A 25560-nucleotide genomic window follows, 5' to 3' on the forward strand; every position below is an offset into this window, starting at 1 on the left:
AGTACTCTAGCGTTCTGCCGCTGCCCCAGGTTTACAAAGTTACAGCCAAAGAAGTTATTTACAAGGGGGGGTGGGATAATTTGGATCACAACCGAGATAATGGCCCCATCACATCAAAGAACCATTCAGCTGGGTGACCATCTTAAGGAATTAATTTAAACCTCGGCTGCTAATCAACCTCTCCTACTGCTGCTCGCATCAGATAATTATATGAACTTAAACGAAATAATTACAAGAAAACCAGTGACAAATTGCAATTAATAAATAAAAAGTAATCTTTATTTGTATTAAAAACATAGAAAAGACAGACAAGGTAGAAAATACACAGAAATGGGTGGGCACCGTGCCCCCACAAGTCACACTGCGTAGAGTCCCAAATATAAAATGCTCAATAATTGTATGACTGGTAGTTGCTGACCAGCTCCCCTCATCTGCTCCAGACCAAACTATTCAAGTGCTCACTTTGCTCTGGTCGTCCGGCTTGAGGTTCTTCTGATAGGTGTGGTGTTTTTTGGAGTTTCTGCTTCACTCATTTCTGCTTCCATATCTGATGGGAACAAATCATGTTGGGATAAAAGCAAAGTGAGAGGTGTTCTACCAGACCAATCAAAAGTCACGCAGATACACCACGTATAGATTACGATTCCCCTGTTGCACAAGCCCTACCATCACGAATTGACATTTCGGCTTTATTTAATCCATCCAGCAAGGTACACAGTAAATCTGTGTGCTTAAGATACTGAACCATAGCATTGTATGCTGTATCAAGCCACACCCTAAACGATGTAGTCCGCATCACTGAGTCTTCGCAGACCTCTGCAATCTAAGTCGCTCTGAACAAGAACCCTTCAACTTCACGATTCTATTACACATCTCAAACACATGCACTGAAGCAGTGCCTCGGCCCCCCTGCCGCAGCTCTCAACTACAAGCACCTTTAGCAACTTAAAGTCTGTCCTTCAAACTGCAGCAGTGCAACATCTGCCTTACAAGAAGCCACTCTGACTAGCTCGATACAGTTCCTCTTCTCTAAAGAGACACTATTGAACTAAATAAAATGTGCATTTGGTTCCAAAGACCTAAAGCGGGATTGCTCCTGTGCCATATTCCCTTAAGTCTCACCTTCCTCTGCTGACTCTTCGTCACTTGAAAACTCCACAGTCAGTTTCTTGCGAGTACCCTGGCCCCGGCGACTGGCCCGTGGTTTGGGGGTTGTGAAATCAGCCTCTTCATCCTGGCCATTCGCATTCCTCGAAGAGAGGGGGCGTCTCTTCCCTGTAGAATGGGGTCATGAGTTATTAAACACCAATTACAGAGTTCCCAGGTCTCACACGTCAGGACAGTGGTCTTCAAACTTTAATGCCACCCCCACCCCGTTTTTTTTTTTTTTTTTTTAATCATTGCAAATTTAGTAGAGCAATTGTGCTTTTTGGGGAGGGCAATGTTTAAATATGTATAGACTTAAACGTTAGTTACGTTTAACGTTTTAAAAATGCAATCAAATACATGATTACCAAACATTCTGGCTAGCTAGGCTTAACTAACATGTCAAAGTATCCACAGTGTGACTATCCAAAATGGGGGCGGGAGGTTTGTATTTGGAGTCCCTTCCCTTTTGACACACTCGACAGATATGACAAAAAAAATGTTCGTAATGGCAAATTACGAGTGGCTTTTTGCTGATCTTTAATTTTCAGCCTAAAACAAAAGGACTATCAGCATGATGCTTCTCTTAGCCAGAGCCTGGTACCCCCCTCCCCCGTTTGAAGACCCCTGGGTTAAGAGTGTAGGTCCCAGTGACAAGAGGATGGACTGCAGACACTTTCAGGGCTCAAGGTGTGGGGCACATACGTGGTTGGGAGGACAAAAGCAATGTTGGACCAGCTGAAAGATTTCGCAGTTCACGTAGATGTGGGTACAAAGTGAAGGTCTATAAAATGAAATTGGGGGTGGGAGGCAAAGGGGCCTGTGCGGATCCTTCACAAATGTGGGCCATGTATTCTGGGCCGCTGTGATTATGGGATTGAGGCTGCCGCATTTCTCACATAACTACGAATGTGCTGCATTTGCCACAATCCAGTGCCTTCTGCATAATCTGCAATTAACAAAAAATGTTTCTAGCTCAAGCCGATCAAAAGTTACTAAAAACGTAGACACGCGCGTTGCCACGAAGGGCAAGGCCCTTTCCAAAGGCGGATGTAGCTTATTGCTGTATATGGGTGTTAAACCGGTACTAATAGCGGGCAACCTTTGCCCATATATTTTTAACTTCCGCAAAAGATAATATATACAAAATAAAGTAAGATCACAAAGCGTGCCGCATTACAAGGCATCATTTGCCTTTTCTTGCCGCATAATTAAATCAACTGTGCTGCATAACTAGGACCTCAACGACCACTTAATTGCCGTAGCCCTAGAGCATTCTAGAGGGTGAAGGGCGGGGGGCCAGAGCAGAAGCCTTTACCTATATTACAAAAAGGATGCGTGACGGGTTACAGTAAGCAGAAGTGTGTAGATCGCATGACTGCAAATGGATGCAAATAAATAATCTCCTGGTCTCACCAGTTTGGTTCTTCTTGGCACTCTTTGCAGCTGGAGGAGGCATGGCATTCTCTTGCGAGTCCACAGCTCCCTCCATGTTTTCCAGCCCCCTGCCATGACAGGCCCGAAGCTTCTGCTCAAATTCATCAATCAACGCCTGTGAAAACAGAAAAACATGGAATAGGAATCCAACTGAGTACAGCCCCAATCCTCTTCTCATGTAAAAGAGCTACAATAGTCCTCAGAGTCCGAGGGTGGCTATTCTCCTCCTTCCATTCAATTGAGAACAAATGGAGGCCCGAGGGTGACCAATCCCCTCCCAAACAGCAGAGCCACAATAGTCCGCAGTCCCCAAGGCGACCAATCCCCATCTTCCACACAGAGCCACAATGAGTCACGAGGGCGACCAATCCCCTTCTCCCGTGCACGCCTTGGAAAGTATCTGATTCGGCCTGCTTACCTTAAGCTCCGGCTTGGCCCCTCGGCGCATCTTCCCAATGACGGCCATGAAGGAGTTAAACACCATCTCTTCGGTCAGTTTATCCCCGAAGCACTCGAAGTTCTCCTGCATCTTGCGCAGGCCGCGCTCTGAAAACGGTAGGAGCGTCAGGCAGTGGGCGAGATCCCGCCACTGGCGCTCAGTTCTGAAAAAAGAGATGGAGGTGAGGGAGTGGAATGTGCAGCCGGGGTCAGGCAAGGATCTCATGAAATGGCAGCATGGGGGTTCGTATGGACCCCATGAACGGGGTAAGGTGTGCTGAGAGCGGATCAGAGCTTGGTTGAAACGCGGCTCTTGTCCTGTCTGGCCCATGGCTCCTGTTGGCGCGGGGTGCAGCAGGGATAGCCAGTGAAGGCCGTATGGACTCCGGTGCTAAAACTGAAATATACATGAACCAATTAAACCATGCAAGAGCTACGGCCGAAAAACTCTGCCACTAGAACACGGACACAGCCTTATCCAACTCAACGTTGAGTCCACTGGAGAAGATTGAGGGCGCTCCTGACAGAGCACCCCCACCCGGCCAAATCCCGCATAGCTGGAGCAGTTAACATGTACGAACAGCCTTCCTCGATACAGGACTTGTATTAAGCTGCTTTCTCCTCAACCACATTCTTGGGACAGTACCCAAGAGGGGAAACGCAGTTACAGCCTGGGCTGTCTCTGCCCTGCAAGTATTTCTTAGCCATTTTGGTAACAGATGTAGGAACGCTGCGATGGCCTGCAATTGGGAGAGGAGGCTAGAGAGAAAACTTCATGCAGTAGAGCCAAAATAGCCCGTAGAGTCCCGAGGGCGACCAGTCCCCCTTCTCCCATACAACAGAGCCACAATAGACTGCAGAGTCCCGAGGGTGACCAGTCCCCTTCTCTCATACAAGAGCCTCAATAGACCGCAGAGTCCCGAGGGCGACCAGTCCCCCTTCTCCCATAAAAACAGAGCCACAATAGACCGCAGAGTCCCGAGGGCGACCAGTCCCCTTCTCCCATACAACAGAGCCACAATAGACCGCAGAGTCGCGAGGGCGACCAGTCCCCCTTCTCCCATACAACAGAGCCACAATAGACCGCAGAGTCCCGAGGGCGACCAGTCCCCCATCTCCCATACAACAGAGCCATGTGAGAAAGTGGCTCTGTATATACTGTTCCCTAATAGGTACAGGGTGTACAGAGTCCCCAGTCCCCCAGAGGCTGATAGAGGTCAAAGTTAGGTATGACCTTACCCTCAAAAGTGGTAGCTTGGTCGAGCAGTAAGGCAGTACCAGAGGACAGTGTAAAGCATTTATTGTACACACTCAGTCAGCAAATGGTTTCACACACTCAATAACTGAACTCTAGGCCAATGGTTTATATATATATAAAATATATGCTTGTTTTATTTTTAGAACCACAAAGGGGGTAAAAATATACTTTCTCAGAACGAGAGGTTGAATATAAATACTTTTGTCTTAAGCAATAAATGTGTAAACAGTCACAGTTGGTTGCAATAAACAATCCTATTTCCTAAACATAACAATGCATTGAGCTCAATGGTAAATTCAGGTTATTTGTAATAAATTACTTTTCAGATTACTTTTGGAATTCCAGGTCTGGCTCCTAGATCCAGCCTTGGGTCAGTATTCATAATCAAGTGATGAGTCGACTTAATAACTAATGATTTTTAAATAATATTTAGCTATTTCAACAGTTAGCACTTAGAAAATATTTCAAAGAAAACATTCAATGGATCTCTATGGCAAGAAATTCAAATTGCAGGTAGAGTACTTTATCGTTACTTTAGTAATCCAGGACTGGGTAGCTAGACCCAGGACTGGGGTCCTTATCAAAAACAGGTAAGTAATTTTGTTTGCAGAAATGGTACGATTTTAAAAGAATATTTCAAATTTGCAAAAATAGACAGAAGAAATTTCACAGAAAAGCAGACAATGGTTTCCTATGGGAGAAAAATGAGTTAGAGGTAAGTATAGCTGTGGACACTTTTCAGGGTCAGGGCTGGGCACCAAGATCCAGCACTGGGAGCTCACCCAGGAGCAGGTGAGTAAATTCGTTTTTGTCACTTGGCTGATTTTTGGTGAATATTTGAAGATTTGAAAAGTCCACACTTAGAAGAAATTTCAGGAAAAAGCCAGTCAATGTTACCCTATGAGGAAAATGAAGTTAGCGGTTTAAGGGTAAGTACTCGACTGGCAGAGTTGAAATTCCGGGCATGGACTCAGGGGTCCCCCAGTGTCAGGTAGGTACAGTTGGTTCACCCTCAGCGGTTTCAGGACGGCCGGGTGCAGAGAGAGTTAGGCCCAATGTTATCCTATGAGGGATAGGGGGGCCTTGGTTGGTGGCTGCTGTCTGGCAAGCCACGCACGCGGCTGTGGGAGCTGGGCTCCTGGTCACTTACTCAGGGCAAGTGGGGAAGTAGGTTAGTGTAGAGAGTGCACTGCCAGGGCCACTCGGGCGGCTGGGTGCAGGGTGCTTTTGAGCCTTCGGGCGCTCAATGGAAATCAATGGGAATGTTCCGGTTTGGAAAAAGGCTGCAGGCTCGGGGACGAGGATGTTTCAGGTGCCACCACCACTTCGAGAGGTAAGTTGGGTAGTTGTAGGTTAGGTGGGTACCCCGGGATAGGGCACAGGGGGCCGCAGGGCGCCGGGTGCAGGGGTGCCTTTTGACGTCTGGAATCTTACCCTCTGGTTGATCGCAGTTGGGGTGGCACTCGGTTCTGAGGCTGCAGGCTTCTTCCGGGATGTCGAGGGGGGGTCCTTGGGTGCCGGACTCGGGGTCACAGTCGCCGTGGGGTCGTCCTCAGGGTCTTTGTCCACTCCGGCACTGGCCAGGCTTGGCTGGTGCAGAGTGTGTTGGGTCCGCGGTTCCGGGCTGCTGCCAGGGGTTAAAAATAGGTTTCTTGAGTAGAGCCTCTACTCATGGGAGTCCCAGGGGCTTAGAGCCAAAAGGTAGCCAGGTCCTCCGGGGTTGGTGAGGTTGCTGGCCACGAGAGATGCCGCGATGGTGCAGGTTCGAGAGTCGACAGGCCGGTAGGGCTGGGGCCAAAGCAGTTGGTGTCTTCTTCTCTTTTTAGCAGCTGCAGGGCAGGTCCTTGTTCTTGTAGTTTTCTACCTGGAATCTGGGGAAGGAAGGTTCAGGGTGCCCCTAAATTGAATATGCTACTTACCAGTATGCATCTGTTCTTGGCATGTAGGGCTGCTGACATTCATATCTGTGCATAGATCGCCGCCTAGTGTTGGGTCCGGATGATTGCACGTTGTTGTCCTGGAAGAGTCTTCGAAGTATCCTGGGATAGGTGACTCCTCCCCTGGACTACAGTGCGCATGGGCATCCTCTCCATCCTCAGATTGTTTTTCGCCATTGTGGCAGTGATGGAGTAGATACAGGAAGTGATGACCATGCTTTACAGTAATTCTGAGAGCTGCAGCTGCTACAGGCGCCGGGGAGGAGGGAGGGCGATATGAATGTCAGCAGCCCTACATGCCAAGAACAGATGCATACTGGTAAGTAGCATATTCAGTTCGAGGCATGTGGGCTGCTGAATTCATATCTGTGCATAGAATACATAGCAGTGCCCTCTATTAGCGGCGGCTACCAGTGCCAGCTGCAGCGGTCTGAAAAAGAGTTTAGAGAACAGCCTGTCCTACAGCTGCCTGCTGTTTTGATTGTACATCTACACAATAGTGTTTGGTAAATGTATGTGTAGTGGACCAGGTGGCTGCTCTACATATATCATGCAAAGGAATGTTTCCTAGGAAAGCCATGGAGGCCCCTAACTTACGTGTTGAGTGGGCTCGTGGGGGAATCGTTAAAGTGCGTTTAGCCTTTTGATAGCAAATTTGAATACATTTAACGATCCATCTGGCTATACCTGCTTTGGAGATAGCGTTACTTTTGTGGTGTGGGGCAAAGGCAACGAAAAGTTGTTGTGTTTTCCTAAAGGGTTTGGTCCGGTCGATATAATACATGAGGGCCCTCTTCACATCTAGGGTATGGAGTGCCCTTTCAGCGACAGTCTGTGGGTTTTGAAAGAAAACCGGCAGTTCAATAGTCTGATTCATGTGGAACTGCGATACCACCTTGGGCATGAACTTGGGGTTGGTACGTAGTACGACCCTGTTGGCGTGAACTTGTATAAATGGCTCTTGGACGGTCAGTGCCTGGAGTTCACTAACTCTTCGTAAAGAAGTTATCGCTACTAGGAAAGCTACTTTGCAGGTAAGGAATTGAATCTCGCATGAGTGTAGAGGTTCAAAGGGTGGACCCATCAGGCGTGTGAGGACCAAGTTGAGGTTCCACATTGGGGCTGGTGGGTGGCTAGGAGGAATGACTCGTTCGAGTCCTTCCAAGAATGCTTTGATGGCAGGCACTCTGAATAGAGAGAGGTGCTGCCTGGTCTGTAGATAGGCGGATATTGCGGTCAAATGGACACGTATAGAGGTGTACGCCAGATTGCATCGGTAGAGGTGTAATAGGTAACAAATAATGTTTTGGATGGATGCGTCTAGCGGGTTGATGTCATTATTATTGCAATAAATGACGAACCTCTTCCATTTGGCTGCATAGCAAGCTCTGGTAGTGGGTCTCCTGGCCTCCTTAATGATGTCCATACAGTCAGGTGGCAGGTTGAGGTAGCCAAACTCTAGGACTTCAGGAGCCAGATTGCCAGGTTCAGCTGTTGCGGATCTGGGTGCTGAACCTCTCCATGGTTCTGCGTCAAATGCTCGGGTTTGACCCGCAGCCGTTGATGCGGCACCACGGAGAGTTCGAGAAAGGTGGTGTACCACGGCTGGCGTGCCCACGTTGGAGCAACCAGGGTGAGTGTCAGAGAGTGTTGTCTGAGTTTGCGTGCCACCAGCGGTATTAGTGGTGCTGGGGGAAAAGCGTACGCAAATCTGCCGGACCAGTTCATCCATATCGTATTGCCCTGCGACTGCGGATGTGGGAACCTGGCGGCAAAGCTTTGGCATTTTGCGTTTTCGCTTGTGGCGAATAGGTCTATGTCTGGATGACCCCACTGCTGGAAGTACGGTTGGAGAACTGATGGGTGTAACTCCCACTCGTGCATCTGGTGGCTGTGTCTGCTGAGCAGATCCGCCATCTGGTTGTCCTTGCCGGGGAGGTGTTCCGCCATGAGGAACATGTTCCTCTGAATGGCCCACTTCCACATGCTCTGAGCCAGATGAGACAACTGTGGAGAGTGTGTTCCTCCCTGCTTTTGTATGTAGTACATGGCGGTCATGTTGTCAGTCCGGATCAACACGACGTTGTTGCACAAGTGTACTTTGAATGCTTTCATTGCTAGGAAGATTGCCATCAGTTCTAGAAGGTTGATGTGCATCTTCTTTTGTTGTATTGTCCATAGTCCCTGCACTGTGTAACGGAGTACATGAGCTCCCCATCCCTGGAGAGACGCGTCCGCTGTCAGTATTATTTGTGGAACAGGCTCTTGGAACGGTCGGCCCTTGCAAAGGTTTTGTGGATTCCACCAATGCAGAGAGTTGTATGCCCGACCGCTCACCAACACTAGGTCTTTCAACAGTCCTTGAGCCTGATTCCACTGACGTGCTAAGCACTCCTGAAGCGGGCGCAGATGTAGTCTCGCGTGTGGGACTATGAAAATGCAGGAGGCCATCATGCCTATCAACTGCATGAACACTCGCGCGGGCAGGGAGTGTTGTGGTTTGAACTTGGAAATCAGCATCTGTATGCGGTTGATTCTCACTAAATTTGGCTGAGCTGTGGCCGCCAGAGTGTCTATGGTCGCACCTAGGTACTGTTGTACGTGTGCGGGCTGGAGATGGGACTTTGGGTAATTTAGTGAGAACCCCAAACTGTGAAGGAGGTGAATGGTGCGGGACATGTGGCTGGCACATTGTTGGGCTGACTTTGCTTGAATGAGCCAGTCGTCCAGGTAAGGGTAGACGTGTATGTGCTGCCTCCGCAGATGTGCCGCTACAGTAGCTAGGCACTTTGTGAAAACCCTGGGTGCTGTTGTCACGCCGAAGGGAAGGACTTTGAACTGGTAGTGCTGCCCCTGAACAGTGAACCCGAGGTATTTTTTGTGTGAGGGGTGAATGGGTATGTGGAAATACGCATCTTTGAGGTCCAGTGTGGCCAGGAAGTCTCCCTGCTTGAGCAGCGGGAGGACTTGCTGTAAAGTGAGCATGTGAAAATGCTCGGAGAGAATGTACCGGTTTAGGGGTCTCAGGTCTAATATAGGTCTGAGCGACCCGTCCTTTTTTGGTATTAAAAAGTACAGGGAGTACACCCCCGTACCTTGCTCGTGGACGGGTACGACCTCTATTGCACCTTTTAGTAGCATACTTTGCACCTCCTGCTGTAAGAGCGTTAAGTGCTCGGAGGACATAGGACGGTTTTTCGGAGGTATTGTGGGTGGAGTTGAGGTTAATTCTAGGCAGTAACCGTATTTGACAATATCTTTGACCCACCTGTCCGTGGTGATGGAGTTCCACGTGGACAGGAACCTTTGTAGCCTTCCCCCGACAGGTGTTATGTGGTCGGGAGGAAAGGAGAGGGCGTCACTGCTTGTTCTTGGGGGAGGACCTGGTGTTGCCGTAGCCGCGTCCTCTGCCCTTTGTGCTGGAGCCACGATATCCACCCCGGGTGTTTTTGTCGTAGGTGCTCTGTGTGTTGCCTTTGTTGTATGTTTGCTGTGACCCCTGTCCTCTACCTGCTCCTCTATTTCCGGGGCGACGAAAGGAGCCGCTCCGAAAGGACTGCGTTTGTAGAGCCCCCATGGACTTTGCAGTGTCCGTGTCTTTTTTTATTTTCTCTAGGGTGGTGTCAACCTCCGGCCCGAATAAGTAGTCGGGGTTGACAGGTTGGTTGAGGATGTTATTTTGTACCTCAGGTTTGAATCCGGAGATTCGCAACCAGGCATGTCGTCGCAACATGACGCTAGTGTTTATGGCTCCGGCAGCTGTATCCGCGGCATCCAGTGCACACTTAATGGATGCATTTGTGAGGAGCTGTCCCTCCCTGATGAGGATCTCTGCACCTTCTTTGTATTGGTCAGGGAGATGTTGGAGTAGTTGTTCTAATGTGTCGTAGTGTGCTCGATCGTAGCGAGCGAGGAGCGCCTGAGTATTGGCAATACGCCATATGTTAGGCGCCTGTGCGGCAACCCGTTTGCCGGAGGTCTCTAGCACCTTGGACTCTTTGTCCGGGGGAGGAGCATCACCTGTTGTTTGCGAGTGTGCCCTCTTGCGAGCATTCGCAACTACAATTGAATCCAGAGGTAACTGGCCTCTAATGTAGGTGGGGTCCCCAGGCGCCGATCTGTATTTTTTGTCGATCCTGGGGTTTATTACTCTTGCCCTGGTGGGTTCCTTGAAGATGTCCTTTGCTGGTTTGAGGACACCCTTCAACATAGGTAGAGTTTTAATGTTCCTTTCTGCGAAAGTGTCCATGAGAAAGTCGTCCTCTACGGTGTCAGAGTGAAGTTGCACCCCATGATTGGCCGCAGCACGTTCAATTAAGGCGTTGAACGCGGCAGTGTCCTCTGTGGGAGATGTTTTTGCTCCATAGAGTTGCGGGTCCTGTGCATCTATAGGTGCACCGGAGTCGACAGGGTCATCCCAAGCTTGATCAGGGTCCTGTTGGCCTTGAGGGTCCATCTCTCCGGGGTAGGGGACGTGGTCACCCATGTAGTCCTCCAAAACATCTGTGTCGGAGTGTGTGGGAGAGAAGGACTGTGGATCCTGGTAGGGGGAATGGAGAGGTTCGTAAAGAACCGGTTCCGAAACCACTGGCAGCTTTCTTTTAAGTGGGATCCGGAAAGAGTCCAAAGCTGGCTCTGAAGTTATTCTCCTTTTGTGGAGCAGCATCCTGCCGGTGTCGGCGTCGATGATATGTGACGGAGACGTCTCCGCAGGAGAACGTTCGGCAGGCGTGATCGTGGTGTGGGTGACCCGTGTCCTGATTTGGAACAGTTTCGGGGCCGTGGATGGCGGCAGGCCAAAAGTAATGTTGGCCTGTGCCGAAGAGGCTGTTGGAGCTTTTATTGGCTCGGAGCCCGATGTGTCCTGGAGGACTGTTTTGTGTTTGGTGCGTTGCGCAGCAACGGGCCACACCTGGAGCGCCATTGATTCCTTTGCGCCGACCGGTTCCGTAGAAGCGGGCGTGGACTTTCTCGGCGCCGGTGAGTCATAGAGTCGAGGGGCGGTAATGGCCGTCGACGTCTTCGATGAGTGTGCCTTTGGTGGTGCTGTCGAAGCGGTGTGAGACGCAGCAGGCAGTTTGACCTTTGGGGTCGGAGTTGATTGCGTCGGTGCCGGGAGCCGAGTAGGTTTGGTGGCACCGAAGGTCTTCTTCCGTATGTCGACGCCGACGTCGGCCGTTGCAAGCTCGGCACCGAAGTCTCGTATAGTGCGCTCGGTGCCGATGGGTTTTGCTGGCGTCGAAGGTGTGGTGGGCCTCGATCCGACCAGCGTTACTTTCGGTTTCAGTTGAACCAATACAGCTTTCGGTTTCGAAGAAGGGAAACCAGCCGGTTTGGGTATTAATGGCTGCCGCTGAATGTCCGAGGCCGGGCCAGAGGGCGGGGCCGAAGAACTGCGGGATAGGTCTTGGGTAAGGCCCGAAGGCGATCCCTCGACCGGAGCCATAGACTGGCGCACTGGGATGTCGTCAGTCTGTACGGGTAGGCCTTGCTCGTCATCGGAGCTACTCTCTTCGGCCCCTAAGGCCTCATTGTAGTCTCCTACCTCGGTGTCGTCTTCGTCTCTGCGAAAGAGGCTTTCTTCGACGTCTTCCGAGCCGGAGTCGTGTTCGGAAACGGGGCTGGAGGGTAGGTTCTCCACGTCTTCGACATCTTCGGTCTCAGCGCTGAAGATGTCGGCCGGGGCCGGTGCCGCTTGCTGCGCTTCGAGTCTCGCTGCTCGTCGATTCCGGAGAGTCTTCTTGGATCGGAATCGGGCACAGGCCATACATGTAGATTCGTCGTGATCCGGTGAAAGGCATTTGTTGCACACCGGATGGACGTCGATGTGGGGATATTTCGCATTACATACCGGACACCGCTTGAATGGTGTTCTCGATTCCATCGTCGATGGTCGGGTAGGAAGCGAAAAAGTTGGTAAACTAACAAGATATTATCGATACCGATCGGGAACAGTACCGACGCGAACTAAAGGCCTTTTGGCCTAGAAAAAGTTTTTCCTAACTTGAGTCAAGATAAGCACATCCGAACCCAATGGCGGAAAAAAACAATCTGAGGATGGAGAGGATGCCCATGCGCACTGTAGTCCAGGGGAGGAGTCACCTATCCCAGGATACTTCGAACAACAACGTGCAATCATCCGGACCCAACACTAGGCGGCGATCTATGCACAGATATGAATTCAGCAGCCCACATGCCTCGAACACTAGATTTAGGGGCGTTACCGGTAGGTGAAGGCCAGGGACCAATGGGTCCTTGTCCTGGGGTGGGTACACCCCCTATCCTGCCTCTCTCCGGTGGGAGGGGGGGCAGTAGCCTAATCCTGATAGGGTAGGGCCCCCCATCTTCAAGATGGCGAGAGCCCGGAGATGTGCTTCACCTCGCCTCCCCCACCTGAGGGGTGGGGTGGGCAGGCTGGCACATCCCCTGTCCTTGTATGGGGTTTCCGGCCAAGCTTCCCGCCAGAGTGGGGGGTTGCAGTGGCCTGGGGAAACTCCAAGAGGCGGCATCATGCCTTTGAAGCTTCCCTTTGCTCATCCTGGGGGAGGAGATTTCTCACCTCACCCAGGATGTGCATTGTTGCAGGCCCGGGAGAGTAGGGGCTCTCCCACCCAGGGGTCCAGCAACGTGTCTGCTGTGTGGCAGCCTGGGCAGCCTCAGAGCAGACGTGGATTGTAGGTTAGTTGTAAGGGGGCATCTCTAAGATGCCCTCTGGGGTGCTTGGTACGTTAAATCTCACACTGGCATCAGTGTGGGTTTAATGTGCTGAGAAGTTTGATACCAAACTTCCCAGTCTTTAGTGTTGCCATTATGGGGTTGTGGAGCTCGTGTTTGACGAGCTCACAGCACCATGTACTCTTAAATGGCAGCACTGCACTTACAGTGCCCAGGAATGGACCTGGGTACTGTAGGTGCACAGGGCTCCTGTGACCACACAATGGGCATAAGGCACCCAGCCAGAGGGGTGACTGACATATGCCTTGGCAGTGTGGGTGTTGGGCATGGCACACAGAGATGTGTGCCATGTCGACTTTTCATTTTGTCCTGCACCCAGACACTCAGCCTGCAAAGGCAGTGTGTGTGTGTGTAAGGGTACAGGGCCCCTAAGGGTGGCACAAGGAGTGCTGCAGCCCATAGGGGCCTTCCCTGGTCACAAGGCCCTGGGTACCTAGGGTACCATTTACTGGGGGCTGACATGTGGCCAGGGTTTGCCAATTTTGGAGTTTGTGTTTAAGGAAGGAACATAGGCCCTGGGCACCTGATTGGCAGGAGTCCAGGGTACACTCAGTCAAAGTACATTCAGCAATTTAGCAAAAAGTGGGGGCATACCATGCAAGAAAGTTGGCACTTTCTCACAAGCCACAATAGACCGCAGAGTCCCGAGGGCGACCAGTCCCCTTCTCTCATACAACAGCGCCACAATAGACCGCAGAGTCCCGAGGGCGACCAGTCCCCCTTCTCCCATATAACAGAGCCACAATAGACCGCAGAGTCCCGAGGGTGACCAGTCCCCCTTCTCCCATACAACAGAGCCACAATAGACCGCAGAGTCCCGAGGGTGACCAGTCCCCTTCTCCCATACAACAGAGCCACATTAGCCCGCAGAGTCCCGAGGGCGACCAGTCCCCTTCTCCCATACAACAGAGCCAAAATAGCCCGCAGAGTCCCCGAGGGCGACCAGTCCCCTTCTCCCATACAACAGTGCCACAATAGACCGCAGAGTCCCGAGGGCGACCAGTCCCCCTTCTCTCATACAACAGAGCCACAATAGACCGTAGAGTCCAGAGGGCGACCATTCCCCCTTCTCTCATACAACAGAGCCACATTAGCCAGCTCTTCAGACCTCGGACACCTTGCTTCCCCGACCTTGAATGTAGTTTTACGAGCACAGCATCAGACCCCAATCAAGCACAGATCTCAGAACACCAGCTATTACAGGGGGGGTTGCAAGCAGCAAAGCTACCTGGCGGTGCGGAACCGCTGACACAGCTTCTCCACCAGGCTCTCAGTCTGCTTATCCTTCGTGATGTAGGAGAGAAGCTGCCTGCAAAAGACAATAACATGAGATGGTACTTAAGAAGAGGGGAGAGAAAGAGTTGTGCTAAGGAAACATTGAACTGAAAGAGTAAGGCAGCAAACTTAATAAAACGGTTAAACCGCTTCTTGGCATAACTCCTCATGCAGCCCCCATACAACTGTTGGAGAAATCAGTCACATCCACTAGTTACCAAACACAATGAGGTGGTGGACGGAGCGCTGAAACTGACACTACGCCCCAGTCACAGATCTGGGTTGAATCCACCATTCTTTGGCTCACTTCGCCACCCCAGTTCTGACCCAGCCATATGCAAATCAATCCCCAGTTCCTCATGGGAACAGTCCATCTCGAACTGCAAGCCAGGTCTTCCCCAGACAGGAAGCAAGCTTCCAAGACTGATTTGCATATAGCTGGGTCTGAACTGGGGTGGCGAAGTGAGCTAAAGTACAGTGATGAATTCAACCCAGATCTGTGACTGGGGTGAGTGTCAAAGTTTCAGCGCTCCGTCCACCACCTCCTTACGTTTGCTTACATACACTAGTTAGCCAAGGACATAGTGAATGTGTACAGTCTTAACTTCCCATAACCTTGAATTGGGCCTACTCGCTGTCCGTAATCCACCCACGACTATGGCTCTCACCCCACTAACTCACTTCATGATAGTCTGGAAAGGCTCCTCGTCCACCCCACACTCCGGGTCCGAGAGTCGACTTATGATGTCTGGCAGGAGATTGTACACCGCATTGCCCTAAAGGGAGGAGATGTGGTTAGAGATCTAGAACAGAGGAGCCCTGCACCCCAGTCTCCAGTAGGTAGAGCTGAAAAGACAACGAATCAGCCTGCCTACCTTGTTGGAGAGTTCATTGAAGAAGTTCCGAGCCAGTGCTGCAATTTCTGCTTCAGGGTCGATCACCAAAACAGCCATTTCACTCACTTGACCTTTGACCTTCACCATATCTTTCAGAATTAAGTGAGTCATGACTATACCGGCTGTCTTCCGGACGCTGCAGGAATCATCCCGTAACCTGCAGAGAGGGCGGCACTGTACAAGTTGAAATCACACCAACGTAGAAAGTAGTCGTAAAAAGGCACTAGTGCCCACCACCCAGAAGTAATCCTTTGGCACAATCCATGCCAAAGATTGCCATTTCCAGAATACTACTCTGCTCACGCCCCTCACCCACTTCAAAGTACAATTTGGTACAGACTTAAGGGAGAACAGAGGACAGAATGTACTACCAATGCATGGGAGAGGCATTATAGGTTTGATGGGGTGGAGCAAAAAAGAAACAAATGCCACCCATGCACTGCCCACAAGCCCCCAGGAGGTAGGGTTGACAAGCCCTAACTTCCCACCTTTACCTTGCATACAAGTGCGGTGTCCAAGGCTCAATCAGATTGGGAAAGCGGATGGAGAGATCCCCCAAGGCGATCATGATGTTGGACCTGACGCTAGGGAGGGGAGACTTTTCCAGCATGGTGAAGAGTAGGCGGAGGTGAGTGTCACAGAAGTCAGAGCTGCAGTGAGGGAGAAGCAGATGTTAGAGCAGGCTGTGGCATGGAAAATGGATGCTCCCATGTCTTTTCGCCTTACCTAATCATCATGAACTTCGCAAGCGCCAGCGATGCCGCAGTGCAAAGGTCCGGGTCATTGTACTTGCCAGGGCTGTTGCAAACCTTCAGAATCAGTGGGACAAACATCGAGAGATACTGAGAATCTGGTGGAAACGAAAAAGAACAGTTTATCAGTACTACATTCTCTAGCTAGATCCATCTAGACCCAATTACAAGTTCATGCCAGACTAAGGGTCTGTTAAGGCAATGTAACCGCCTAAGGAAACTGGTTGGGAACCCTTCGGTGTTACTGCAGGAGGCACTGGATCCACAGGTGTGTGACATACTGTACATTTGGCCTTTTCCGGCACAGTCAGGCGAGACACCAAAGCTCTAGTTATGAAGCTTTAATGGAAAAGAAATCAAATGGCCAGAAAAGCCTGTGCTTTACAAGCAGACACTGCACTGTGCATTTAAGCCCACAACCGGCTTTCGCATTTTTACTGGCCATCATTCTGACGCAGAGGATCCATTTGGATCTTACAGTGGACCCAAGCTCACTTTCATGGTTTCTGATGGGGTCACTTGCTCATTAATTGAAGATTGCCATAATAGAGGATTAAAAGGACTATTGTACTGTCTATATGGACTGCAATCCCGCACACTGACTTCAGTTAGTTTCAAGGCAGTCCACGACCCTAGACGCAGAGCCTCAAATGCATATTGGTTGTGGCCAGTGTGCAGATACCTAGACTTCGGTTAAGGGCGATTCTATGAGGCTCTGCACAGAAGCTGCTTTGCTCATAAAAGGATGTGCAGAGCGTATAGAGACGCAATTCCCACAGACATCAATTGCTTTCGAGGCTGTCCGCGTGTCCAGATGCAGAGCCCCAACAGTAAATTGGCTGTGACCAATATGCAGATTTACTAGACTGGAGATCTAATTAATGGACAGATGACAATTCAGAGTCGGTGAGGACCCTGCAATTAGAGTCTATCAGACGAGCAAGTTTCTTACCTTCGGTAATGGTCCTTCTGGTAGAGACTTAAACCCACAGATTGCTCACCTTTTGAATAGCTACCAAAGCAGTACCCATCGGTAGGTGGGTCTGTCATTGGACTTAAAAGAGAAAGGCCTGTAGGACCAAGCAGCGAAATGCCTCTCAGCAAACCCAGCTGCCGAGACCGCAGTGCTTCATGAACCTATGGAGTGACTCCCATGTAGCTTCCTGGCAAACGCCCAGGACAGAAAGCCACGTGCCAGCACAAAGGTAAAAGAACAATTGATGGACAGAATGCAGAACAATGTCATACATTCTCCCCAGTACAGAGCTCTGGGCCTAAATCCATCGTTTTTTTGCTCACCATGCCATTCCAGTTTGGACCCAGCCATATGCAAATCAGTCTTGACCCTGTGTCCAATGGGAACAGTCCAGCCGAACTGCCAGGCCAGGTCCCCCCTGGACTGGAAACAGCATCCTAGGACCGGTTTTGGGCTTTCAGCCCTCATCAGCCAGGATAGCCTGACTCCAGTGGCATCTTTGGCCCTGGGGGAGATGAGCTCTGTTCTTCCGGAGTCTGCTTTTCGGCCAGTGTGTAGCAGATATTAACGCAGAGCATGATCTGGCAGGAGATTTTCCTTTTCAACACGGCCCTACCTGCTTTTTGTGCTCCAGTGAACCACACAAAGAGCAGATAGACTACTCAATGTTCTTTGGTACACTCAATATAAAAGCTCTGTGCTCATTTGAGATCCAAACAGTGGAGTTCTCTCCTCCTTACAAATGTGAAGAAGAGTAAAGGCTGCTGATGAGGTGACCTGTTGATCAACATGGAACTCTGTAAATTAGAGGAACCAGGAGTGATAAAGGACTAGCACACGTGCTCCTTGCTTAAATCCATTTATAAACCTGGTGTGCAGTTCCTCATGAAGAAAGTTTAAAGTCAAAGGTTCCAGGGAAAGGAATATGCTCCAATAGCAGCACGGGCACACATACTCCCAAATGAGTGTCATGCTTCATCACTGGGCTAGCTCGTTGGTTTTGTTGCTGTTCTAAGCTTCTTTAGCTCATGTTGGAGGCTGCTGTTCCCAGCAGAGCTGTGCCGTGGGTTAAGGCACAGCTCCGCACAACAGAAGCCTCCAAGGCAGGCGAGCTGCTGTAGAACAGGAAAGTCTAATATGGCATTTACAGCTGGAACTCCCCAGCTAAATCATTTTCAGCGCCACTTTCTACCCAGAGCGAGGGGTCCATCTCATGGAGGGCGCCCGCCTACTTTGGAAGCCTGTTATTGAGCTCCAGAGATGCCTACCAGACCCCTCTAAATGTTGGCAGCAAGAGTCGTAGCAACAATCAAAATAGCTTTATGTGGAAACCCTGTTCGCCACACAAGGGGTATTGTAATTGTAGGATCCCCTCCCACCTAGTCCCGTAGAAGCCCCTACTATTAAGAGTGGTAGGTTGAAAAGAGCAAAGGAAGGAAGGATTCATGGAAGAAAGGATGGATGGGCCCAAGAATGCTTGAAAGGATGGATGAAAGTGAAAGAATGGATATGGGTGGATGAATGAATGGATGGATGTGTGGACAGAATGGGCATTAGATGGACGGATCGGTGAAAGACTGGATTGACAGAATAGTCAAACTTGGGCGGATTGAAGACAAATGATGGATAGGTGGGTGAAAGGGGGAATGTGTGAACAGATTAAAGTGAAAGGATGACTGGAGATATACAAAATTGAAATATGGATGAGTGGAGGGCAGGTATGAGGAAGAATGAACTGAAAGATACATGGGTGAATAAAATTGTTCCAGGATGGGTCGGACTGGTTTCTCCAACTCTGCGTTAGATGTTTGGTGCAAAGTGGGGGGCATTTACATTTTCTGGTTACTCCCTTGATGACGCTAGTCACCCCCTAGAAGGGATAGCAAAGAGCAAAGTAAGGTTGAATCACTCACCAGCTAGCAGTTCAGATTCACAGATCTTCCTGATCAGCTCTGCCTCTGTATCGTCAGCACAGGCCCCAACCAGCCCCAGCTCCTCCTCCATTGTGCTTTCGTCTCCCTAAAGAATAATTACAGATTTTACTTTTGGAAAGGGTGACCCTTAAATCAGCCTTTGGCAGAATGTTGTCATTGGCAGGCAGAAGCAACCCTCCAATATCAGGAAAGAAAATATACATAAAAAGAGCTTTCTGCAGGGTGAAGCCTCAAACTAGATCCTAGACCACCCCAAAATGATCACAGGCAGCCTGCCAAGGTGTAGGCAACTCCAACCTCAGACCCCCATCTGCTCCCAAAAACACTCCGAAGAGCAGTCTGGATGACAGAAGCGGCTAACAATGACAGTGGGACGTTCTAGCCGCAAGCACAGAGCTCATACTGGACTGTTACAGATCTGCACTGACTGCATCCTTTTGTACATCAAAGTGGCTTTTCAAATGCCCTAGACCAGGCCTCTCCAACGAATAGCTCGTGAACTACTGATAGCTCTCCATCTACGTTTTAGTAGCTCTCCTATGTGCAGCCCAGCCTACTAAACTAGAAGCTTGTGACTAGTTGAATGAATGAGGCTAATGGCCGGCTACGGGACTCCCAGACAGGATTCAGGCCTGGACAGGGCACAGACACCGCCCTTCTGGCCGTGGTGGAGGAGGCCAGATGCATTCTGGATTCAGGAGGGTCAGTGGCAGTGATCCTCCTGGACCTGAGTGCGGCCTTTGATACCGTGAATCATCAGGTATTACTCCAGCGACTGGAAGGGCTGGGTGTCACAGGGAAGGCTCTGGGATGGCTTGCCTCCTTTTTAGGAGGACGGTCATTTGAAGTTTGGGAAGGAAACGAGAAGTCTCCCCCTTTCGCCCTCCAGTGGGGGGTTCCCCAGGGCTCGTCGCTGAGCCCTACATTATTTAATGTATATATGGCCCCCCTGGAGGACGTGGTGTCTCCGTTCGGCTTTAATATCATCAGCTATGCGGACGACACGCAGTTGGTGGTGGGGCTTTCTCAGTTAGAGAAGCAACCAGCGGCGCTCCATTCCTGCCTGGAGGCAGTATTCGGGTGGATGTGTAACTCATCCCTGAAATTGAACGGCTCTAAGACCGAGCTTATGATCTTAGGTCAGTCTTCCGTCTCCCTGTCTCTCAGTAGTTGGCCTGACTGCATGGGAGCTCTTCCCAGCCCAAAGAAGGAGATTAAGAGCCTGGGGGTGTGGCTGGAGCAAGACCTGACGTTTAGAACACACGCCAAAAAGACCGCGGGTGTCCGTTTTGGTATGCTCCGGTCAGCCCGCAAGATTCTGTCACTCCTCCCTGAGACCTCTCGTAAGTTGCTTATACAGGGGCTCATCATCTCTAGGCTGGATTACAGCAATGCTCTCTTCTTGGGTGCTCCGGAATCCACATTCAAGAAGTTGCAGCAGGTGCAAAATGCAGCAGCCAGACTGCTAACTAATGTCCCCAGAAGGCAGTCTGCTAAACCAGCATTGATGGCACTGCATTGGCTCCCGATGCGGGAAAGAGTAACCTTTAAGGCACTCTGCATGGCACAGAAGAGTCTGCAGGGGAAGGGCCCAGCGATCCTGAGGAACATGATCCAACCTTATAAAGCAGCAAGGGCTCTTCGCTCTGATCATAAATTTCTCCAGTCTTATAGAGTAAGACGAGCCCGTACCGGAGGGAGAAGGTTCTCAGTGAATACGGCCTCCGCCTGGAACTCCCTGCCACTCAGATTGCGGGCAGAAACCAACACTCTGCGTTTCCGCAAACTATTAAAAACTCACCTGTTCCCGGTTTGAGATGACATGCGCTGGGTGCTGCTCCGATCTATTGACAGCGCTGGGATGCCCAAGGGTAACCGTGCGCGGTATAAAAAACTCCAAATAATAATAATAATAATAATAATAATAATAATATCCCAAAACTGGAAAAAGGATGTATTCAAGAATATTTGTCTACTTTGAAAACTCAACCTTCAGTTTGGCGAAAAATTGTTGAATTTCGAAACTATATTTAAAACAGATATTGGCGTGCTAAATAATTAGGACTGGAGAGATTTATTACTATGGTTTCCTCCGTGCAAGGGACATTACAGCTAGGACTGCTGTATTTCTCATATTGAGGCATTTGAAATTGACAAAGACTATTAAGTTACAGCAGGCAGCCCTGCCTGATGCACTAAGGTGACCGCTGCTGGTAAGCTTGCTTACTGACCAATCATGTATCTTTACTGATGTGGTCATGATTCCAACACTAATGATAGGTAGCTCGCAAGGATTCTCATTGACTACAAGTAGCTATTATTTTAGAAGAGTTTGGAGACCCTGCCCTAGACATTACTCCGTGCCCTCTCTACAACCGCTCGTCCTTAGCACAAATCCAGGAAGATCTTACATTATGCTGGTTATCAGGCCAGTGGGTGCACTTAAACCCAGCATTTCTTTGAGAGAACACAGCTAAATCATGCTGGCTCACTGGGGAGAAATGCATGAAATGCAGTTGAAACTATGAAAGGGGTAGACGTAGGACTCGTTGTGCCACATCTATTGCACTCCGTTTTCTCCACTGATCTACCCTGTAAGTAGGATGCAACTGTACATCACTTTCCCTCACTCCCATGGTCAAAAAAGTGATTGTGCTGCACTTCCACCAATCCAAAAAACACAAGTAACTATTTAGTTTAACAAAGTTTTGCTTGAGTGCACCTTTTGTAAACTGCTGTGTATGCTGTAAATCTCCTTCCCCTATTTATTTTTAGGTCTCGGCTAGCGTTGCAGCGCATGCGCTGCTCGCTCTGCGAGATCTATTGTCAAGTTGAAGTTGCAAGTGGGGTGGAAGCTCCACCTATGCTTTTCATTGGCGCGTGTCACTATGTTAAACGCTCGCTTTTGATTTAAAAGTGAAGGTGGTTTGTACCCTCCCGGTGTCCTTTAGGCCCCGCCCATGTGGACTTGTACATGAGCACGCTCTCCATGCTGCGGACGAGCTGCGGCGCGGTACCGCAGGCCTGGGCCCGCCATCAAGCAGGAGTCAGAGTGGAGCAACTGCGACCTCTCCTCCTTCTAGTTGGTGTAGGCACTTTGTTTTTTCATTGAGGGGAAAGCGTGATGTAAACAAGCGTCTGCCATTCCGCAATGGCGAGAGCTTGTTTCAATTAAATGGCCAGGCGCCGTTTCTTGCATGATGGCTCGAGAACTCAGCCAGGAAGAGGTGCTGGACTTCCTGTGCCGGGCGGCAGACTACCAATGCGGCGCTGCTTGACCATTTCAAGCGCTTCCTGTCCCGTGGGACCCTGCGTAGCTCCCAGAGCTACAACCCTTGCACATCGCGAGATGTGCAACTCGCTGAGTCCAGGGCACAACAAAAGAACAGCGCCGGCAGCACCTTGAGCCCCGATCCCGCTGCCCTCGCCGGCAAGGAGCTGGCGCGGCTCAAAAAGCGGGTCTAGAGCTTCGGTGCCCTTTGTCACGATGACAGTGAGCTTCGGGCACACGGATTAAGGAGAAGGCTACCCAAAAGGCAGATGGAGCATTGGCGTCTGCCGGTGAGTGACCGCATAGTTATAAAGATACATGCAGCGTGAGCTCTACTTTGTATGTGGAACTCCTGTCCCAGGTGTCATAGCCCAGCCTCAGCTGCCCTGCCGCGATTCCCGCTGTCTTTGTTTTTCGTTGCTCGCAGTTGGGACAGGGCAGGGCTGCTCCCCGCAGACATCTGTCTGGTCTCCCCAGATTCTGTCACTTGTAATAAAGTAACTTAATTTTGGGCATGGCTGGTGTGGTCCTCGCAGCAGGGGAAGGGCAGTCAGTGTAAATACACTACAGATTACGCCCTGGACCTGCAGCTTGTGTGTTTGGTGGGAAAGGTGGCTGTTGCCTGGGGCGTTACTTTCACCGGCTGCAGGGGGTCATCAGCAAGGGAGAGCAGTGCGCGGACTTCTTATGCGGTGCAGATGCGGCGTCCATGACGTTTCCCGCCCTGAGAGTGATGGATTCATTCCAAACACGGTCCTTCGCATCCCCCAGGCAGCCATACCTCAAAGGAGAGGGAGGGTGTCTATGTGGTAGGCGAGGGGGTAACATACCCAGTCATGCGGTCATATCCATTAGCCACACCATCATCCAGCAGGCTGGCAGTCTTCGAACTTTGCCAAAGTATACCAGACTCCATTAGCAACATTTTTGGAGGGAGTTGGGAAGGTTCCGATTTACGGTTTGATTGGCCCTTGCATATACTGCACTTTCCACAAATGCCAAGAAAATGCACACATGCAGGAGTCTTAAAAAACAGCTTTCAAAGCAGCATATTTTCTGGCAGGAGCAGGGTGCCGCAGGAGTGGGCGATGTTCTTTCTGCTCGACCTGCTCGCGTTTCGTACATTATGGATAAAAGACAGTCTTTTACAACGCCAATAGCTCTAACTTAAGCAATTGCAAGACCTATTGCATTTCCAATGCTAGTTTTGCTAGGGCTTCTTACACTTCTCATTTAAGGTGAATACACCAGCGCCATCTGCAGGGACGGCACAGTATAAAAAGCTCCATCTTTCTTTTTAAGTGCAGACGGGGCTTTGAAGGTTTGTGGGATGCTAGCAGCTCTGCTCGGCCAGGAGGCTAGGTCTAATGTGTAGGTGTTCTGCCCAAGATACCGTGCAGGATCCGGCAGCGCGGCTCACCTTCTGCTTCTTCTGTTTGTCCGCACTCTTCTTGGCTTCCTGATCCTCCTTGATGACGCGGCGCCGCCGCAGCTCAGAACTGACTGCCCGCTCGAGGTGGACAACCTCCTGAAGGGCCACGTCCCCAGCCAGGGACAGTAGGTGTGTTAGGAGGAACGTGGGGAGTGTAGGGCAATCGAGGGCTTCGTCTGAAGTCGGAGTCTCTGTCGGAAGCTCTGAAATAGGACTGTTTTGAGTGATGCAAATTGAAACCCACCTGCCTTTCATTCCCCACAACGAATCTTTGAAAAATGACAAATACTGCACCAAGTCTACTGACCAAGTTGCCATTCAACAAGTCGCTCACCTGTGGCCTCTTCTTTCTCAGCTGTTGCACTGTCCAACTGGTCCAACACTAGCTTGGAGCATCGCTGCAGGATTGGGGCACAGACCCTCTCTGGCTCCTCAGCCAGCTGATAAATGACTGTGATCGCAGTCTCTGTGAAGGGAAGCCAGAGCAGACTGGGGCTGGCAATGCCTAGGTAATTAGGAAAATAATATTAACAAGTGCCAGATTCTGCATATTAACTTAAAGGGGAAAAAAATACTGCCAGGACACGGACAGGAGCGAGGATACCATGTACATTGTGGGCGACAGCTCTGCCTTTAAAAAGTGTAGTTTAGTGCAGTAATTTTAGACAACTTCAAAGTTTGTCTTACCTCCGACCACCGCCTCAGTGAGCCGGTCAAAGAGCTGGTGCTCTCCAGGCAACCTAAAGGGCTCCTTGCTTTTCCCAAGCGTCTGCTGCAAAGCAAAATAGCGTAAAACAGTTATTCTATGACATGCATCAAGTTAAAGCAACGAGCCACAAATTTGAAGCATTTACACAAGAGCCTGAGCTAACCTAGTCAAATGCACAAGCAACCGTTCAAGGAATGCACCCAATGCAGAGAAGCTAGCCAACCCAATTTTCTGTGGAACACAATTCAAGACATTAACAGAAACAAGGCGATGAAAAATAGTGACATCTGGAAAGTTTAAGCGAAAGCACCACACACACCAATAACCCAAATCTTTTAACCAGCCAGTGTCTCTGACACAACTCAACCTACAAGCAAAAATCTTCAGGTGTATTGCAACACCTTAACAAGTAAGCATATTTCCGAGCATCACAAATAATGCAAAACGGCCTTTAAAAACAAAGCGTATCAACCTGGTACAGTGTAAACCAGCTATCATCTCTGCACAAAAATCCTGTCTTTCACACCAACATGTCCAGCAACTGCTCCTGCACCATTCTCAACATCCCAGAGAACTGTGGTAGTACAAATATCAACTTACCTAGATGACAACCGTCCAATCAACCTATCCACCTGGGCAACAGAAGCAAGATTATCAAGAACAGGGCGGATGCAGCAAAGTGGATGATATAGGAGCATGCTTCCTTGTACTATTCGACCATTGTTCACCATTCCACCATTCAGCATGGTTGACCGCCAAAACCTGCTCAGTCGCATCAAACATCGTCAGACACTCCTCTTATCTGCTTCATTTCCATGCAACCATAAAGAGCAACCATGACCAAAACCCCTACCATTGATGTGCAACTGTGCCCAACAAATCAAAATCATCAAAACCCAGTCTGAAAGGGTCTCAGACCCAAGACCCAATGACTGTAAGCAGCAAGCTCCACAATGGAATTTAACCACTTTAAATTGGAAAAGTAGTAATTAACAAAGTAATTTCAAAAAGTAAAACATTAGGACATGTATGCATTATCAAATTGTTAAAAATACACGTGTAAATGTCCTACTTTACAGCCTTTAGTATTTGTGGCTGGCAAGCCAAACATACCATTCACTATAGTCTGCTTTCTGGCAGAGATCTACTGAGAAATGATTAGGTCTACCACACAATTCATTTTATTGGAACTTTTTTTAGCCACATCTCAAATTAAGAATGATTTTATTAACATTTAAAGTTTACTTTTGCCACTTGCCAAACCGGTTAAAGGTTGAGCAGCGCCTGACAGCAATAAGCCAACAAGCTGGGTTTCTAGCGTAAAAACACTCTTTGGGATTTCACAAGTGCCATGAAGCTAGACA

The 25560-nt window shown here is 49.8% G+C and overlaps 1 protein-coding gene across 3 annotated transcripts in view; it reads right to left on the bottom strand.

Moving 5' to 3' along the window:
* Nucleotides 1–257: 257 nt before the first annotated feature.
* NCAPD2 (non-SMC condensin I complex subunit D2) overlaps nt 258–25560 on the bottom strand; it is an 89007-nt gene continuing 63704 nt past the window's right edge. For all 3 annotated transcript variants that reach the window (XM_085619822.1, XM_085619824.1, XM_085619823.1), the window contains 13 exons: nt 24175–24259; nt 23822–23992; nt 23476–23690; nt 18764–18869; nt 15849–15972; nt 15617–15772; nt 15102–15279; nt 14908–15002; nt 14180–14260; nt 3002–3185; nt 2563–2698; nt 1123–1275; nt 258–547 (listed from right to left, as the gene is read on the bottom strand). In XM_085619822.1, the coding sequence (XP_085475948.1) occupies nt 459–547; nt 1123–1275; nt 2563–2698; nt 3002–3185; nt 14180–14260; nt 14908–15002; nt 15102–15279; nt 15617–15772; nt 15849–15972; nt 18764–18869; nt 23476–23690; nt 23822–23992; nt 24175–24259 (1773 nt within the window). In that variant the 3' untranslated portion in view covers nt 258–458. The remainder of the gene's footprint in view (nt 548–1122; nt 1276–2562; nt 2699–3001; nt 3186–14179; nt 14261–14907; nt 15003–15101; nt 15280–15616; nt 15773–15848; nt 15973–18763; nt 18870–23475; nt 23691–23821; nt 23993–24174; nt 24260–25560) is intronic.

The sequence above is a fragment of the Triturus cristatus genome, chromosome 7 (genome assembly GCF_964204655.1).
Source record: "Triturus cristatus chromosome 7, aTriCri1.1, whole genome shotgun sequence".
Taxonomy (NCBI): domain Eukaryota; kingdom Metazoa; phylum Chordata; class Amphibia; order Caudata; family Salamandridae; genus Triturus; species Triturus cristatus.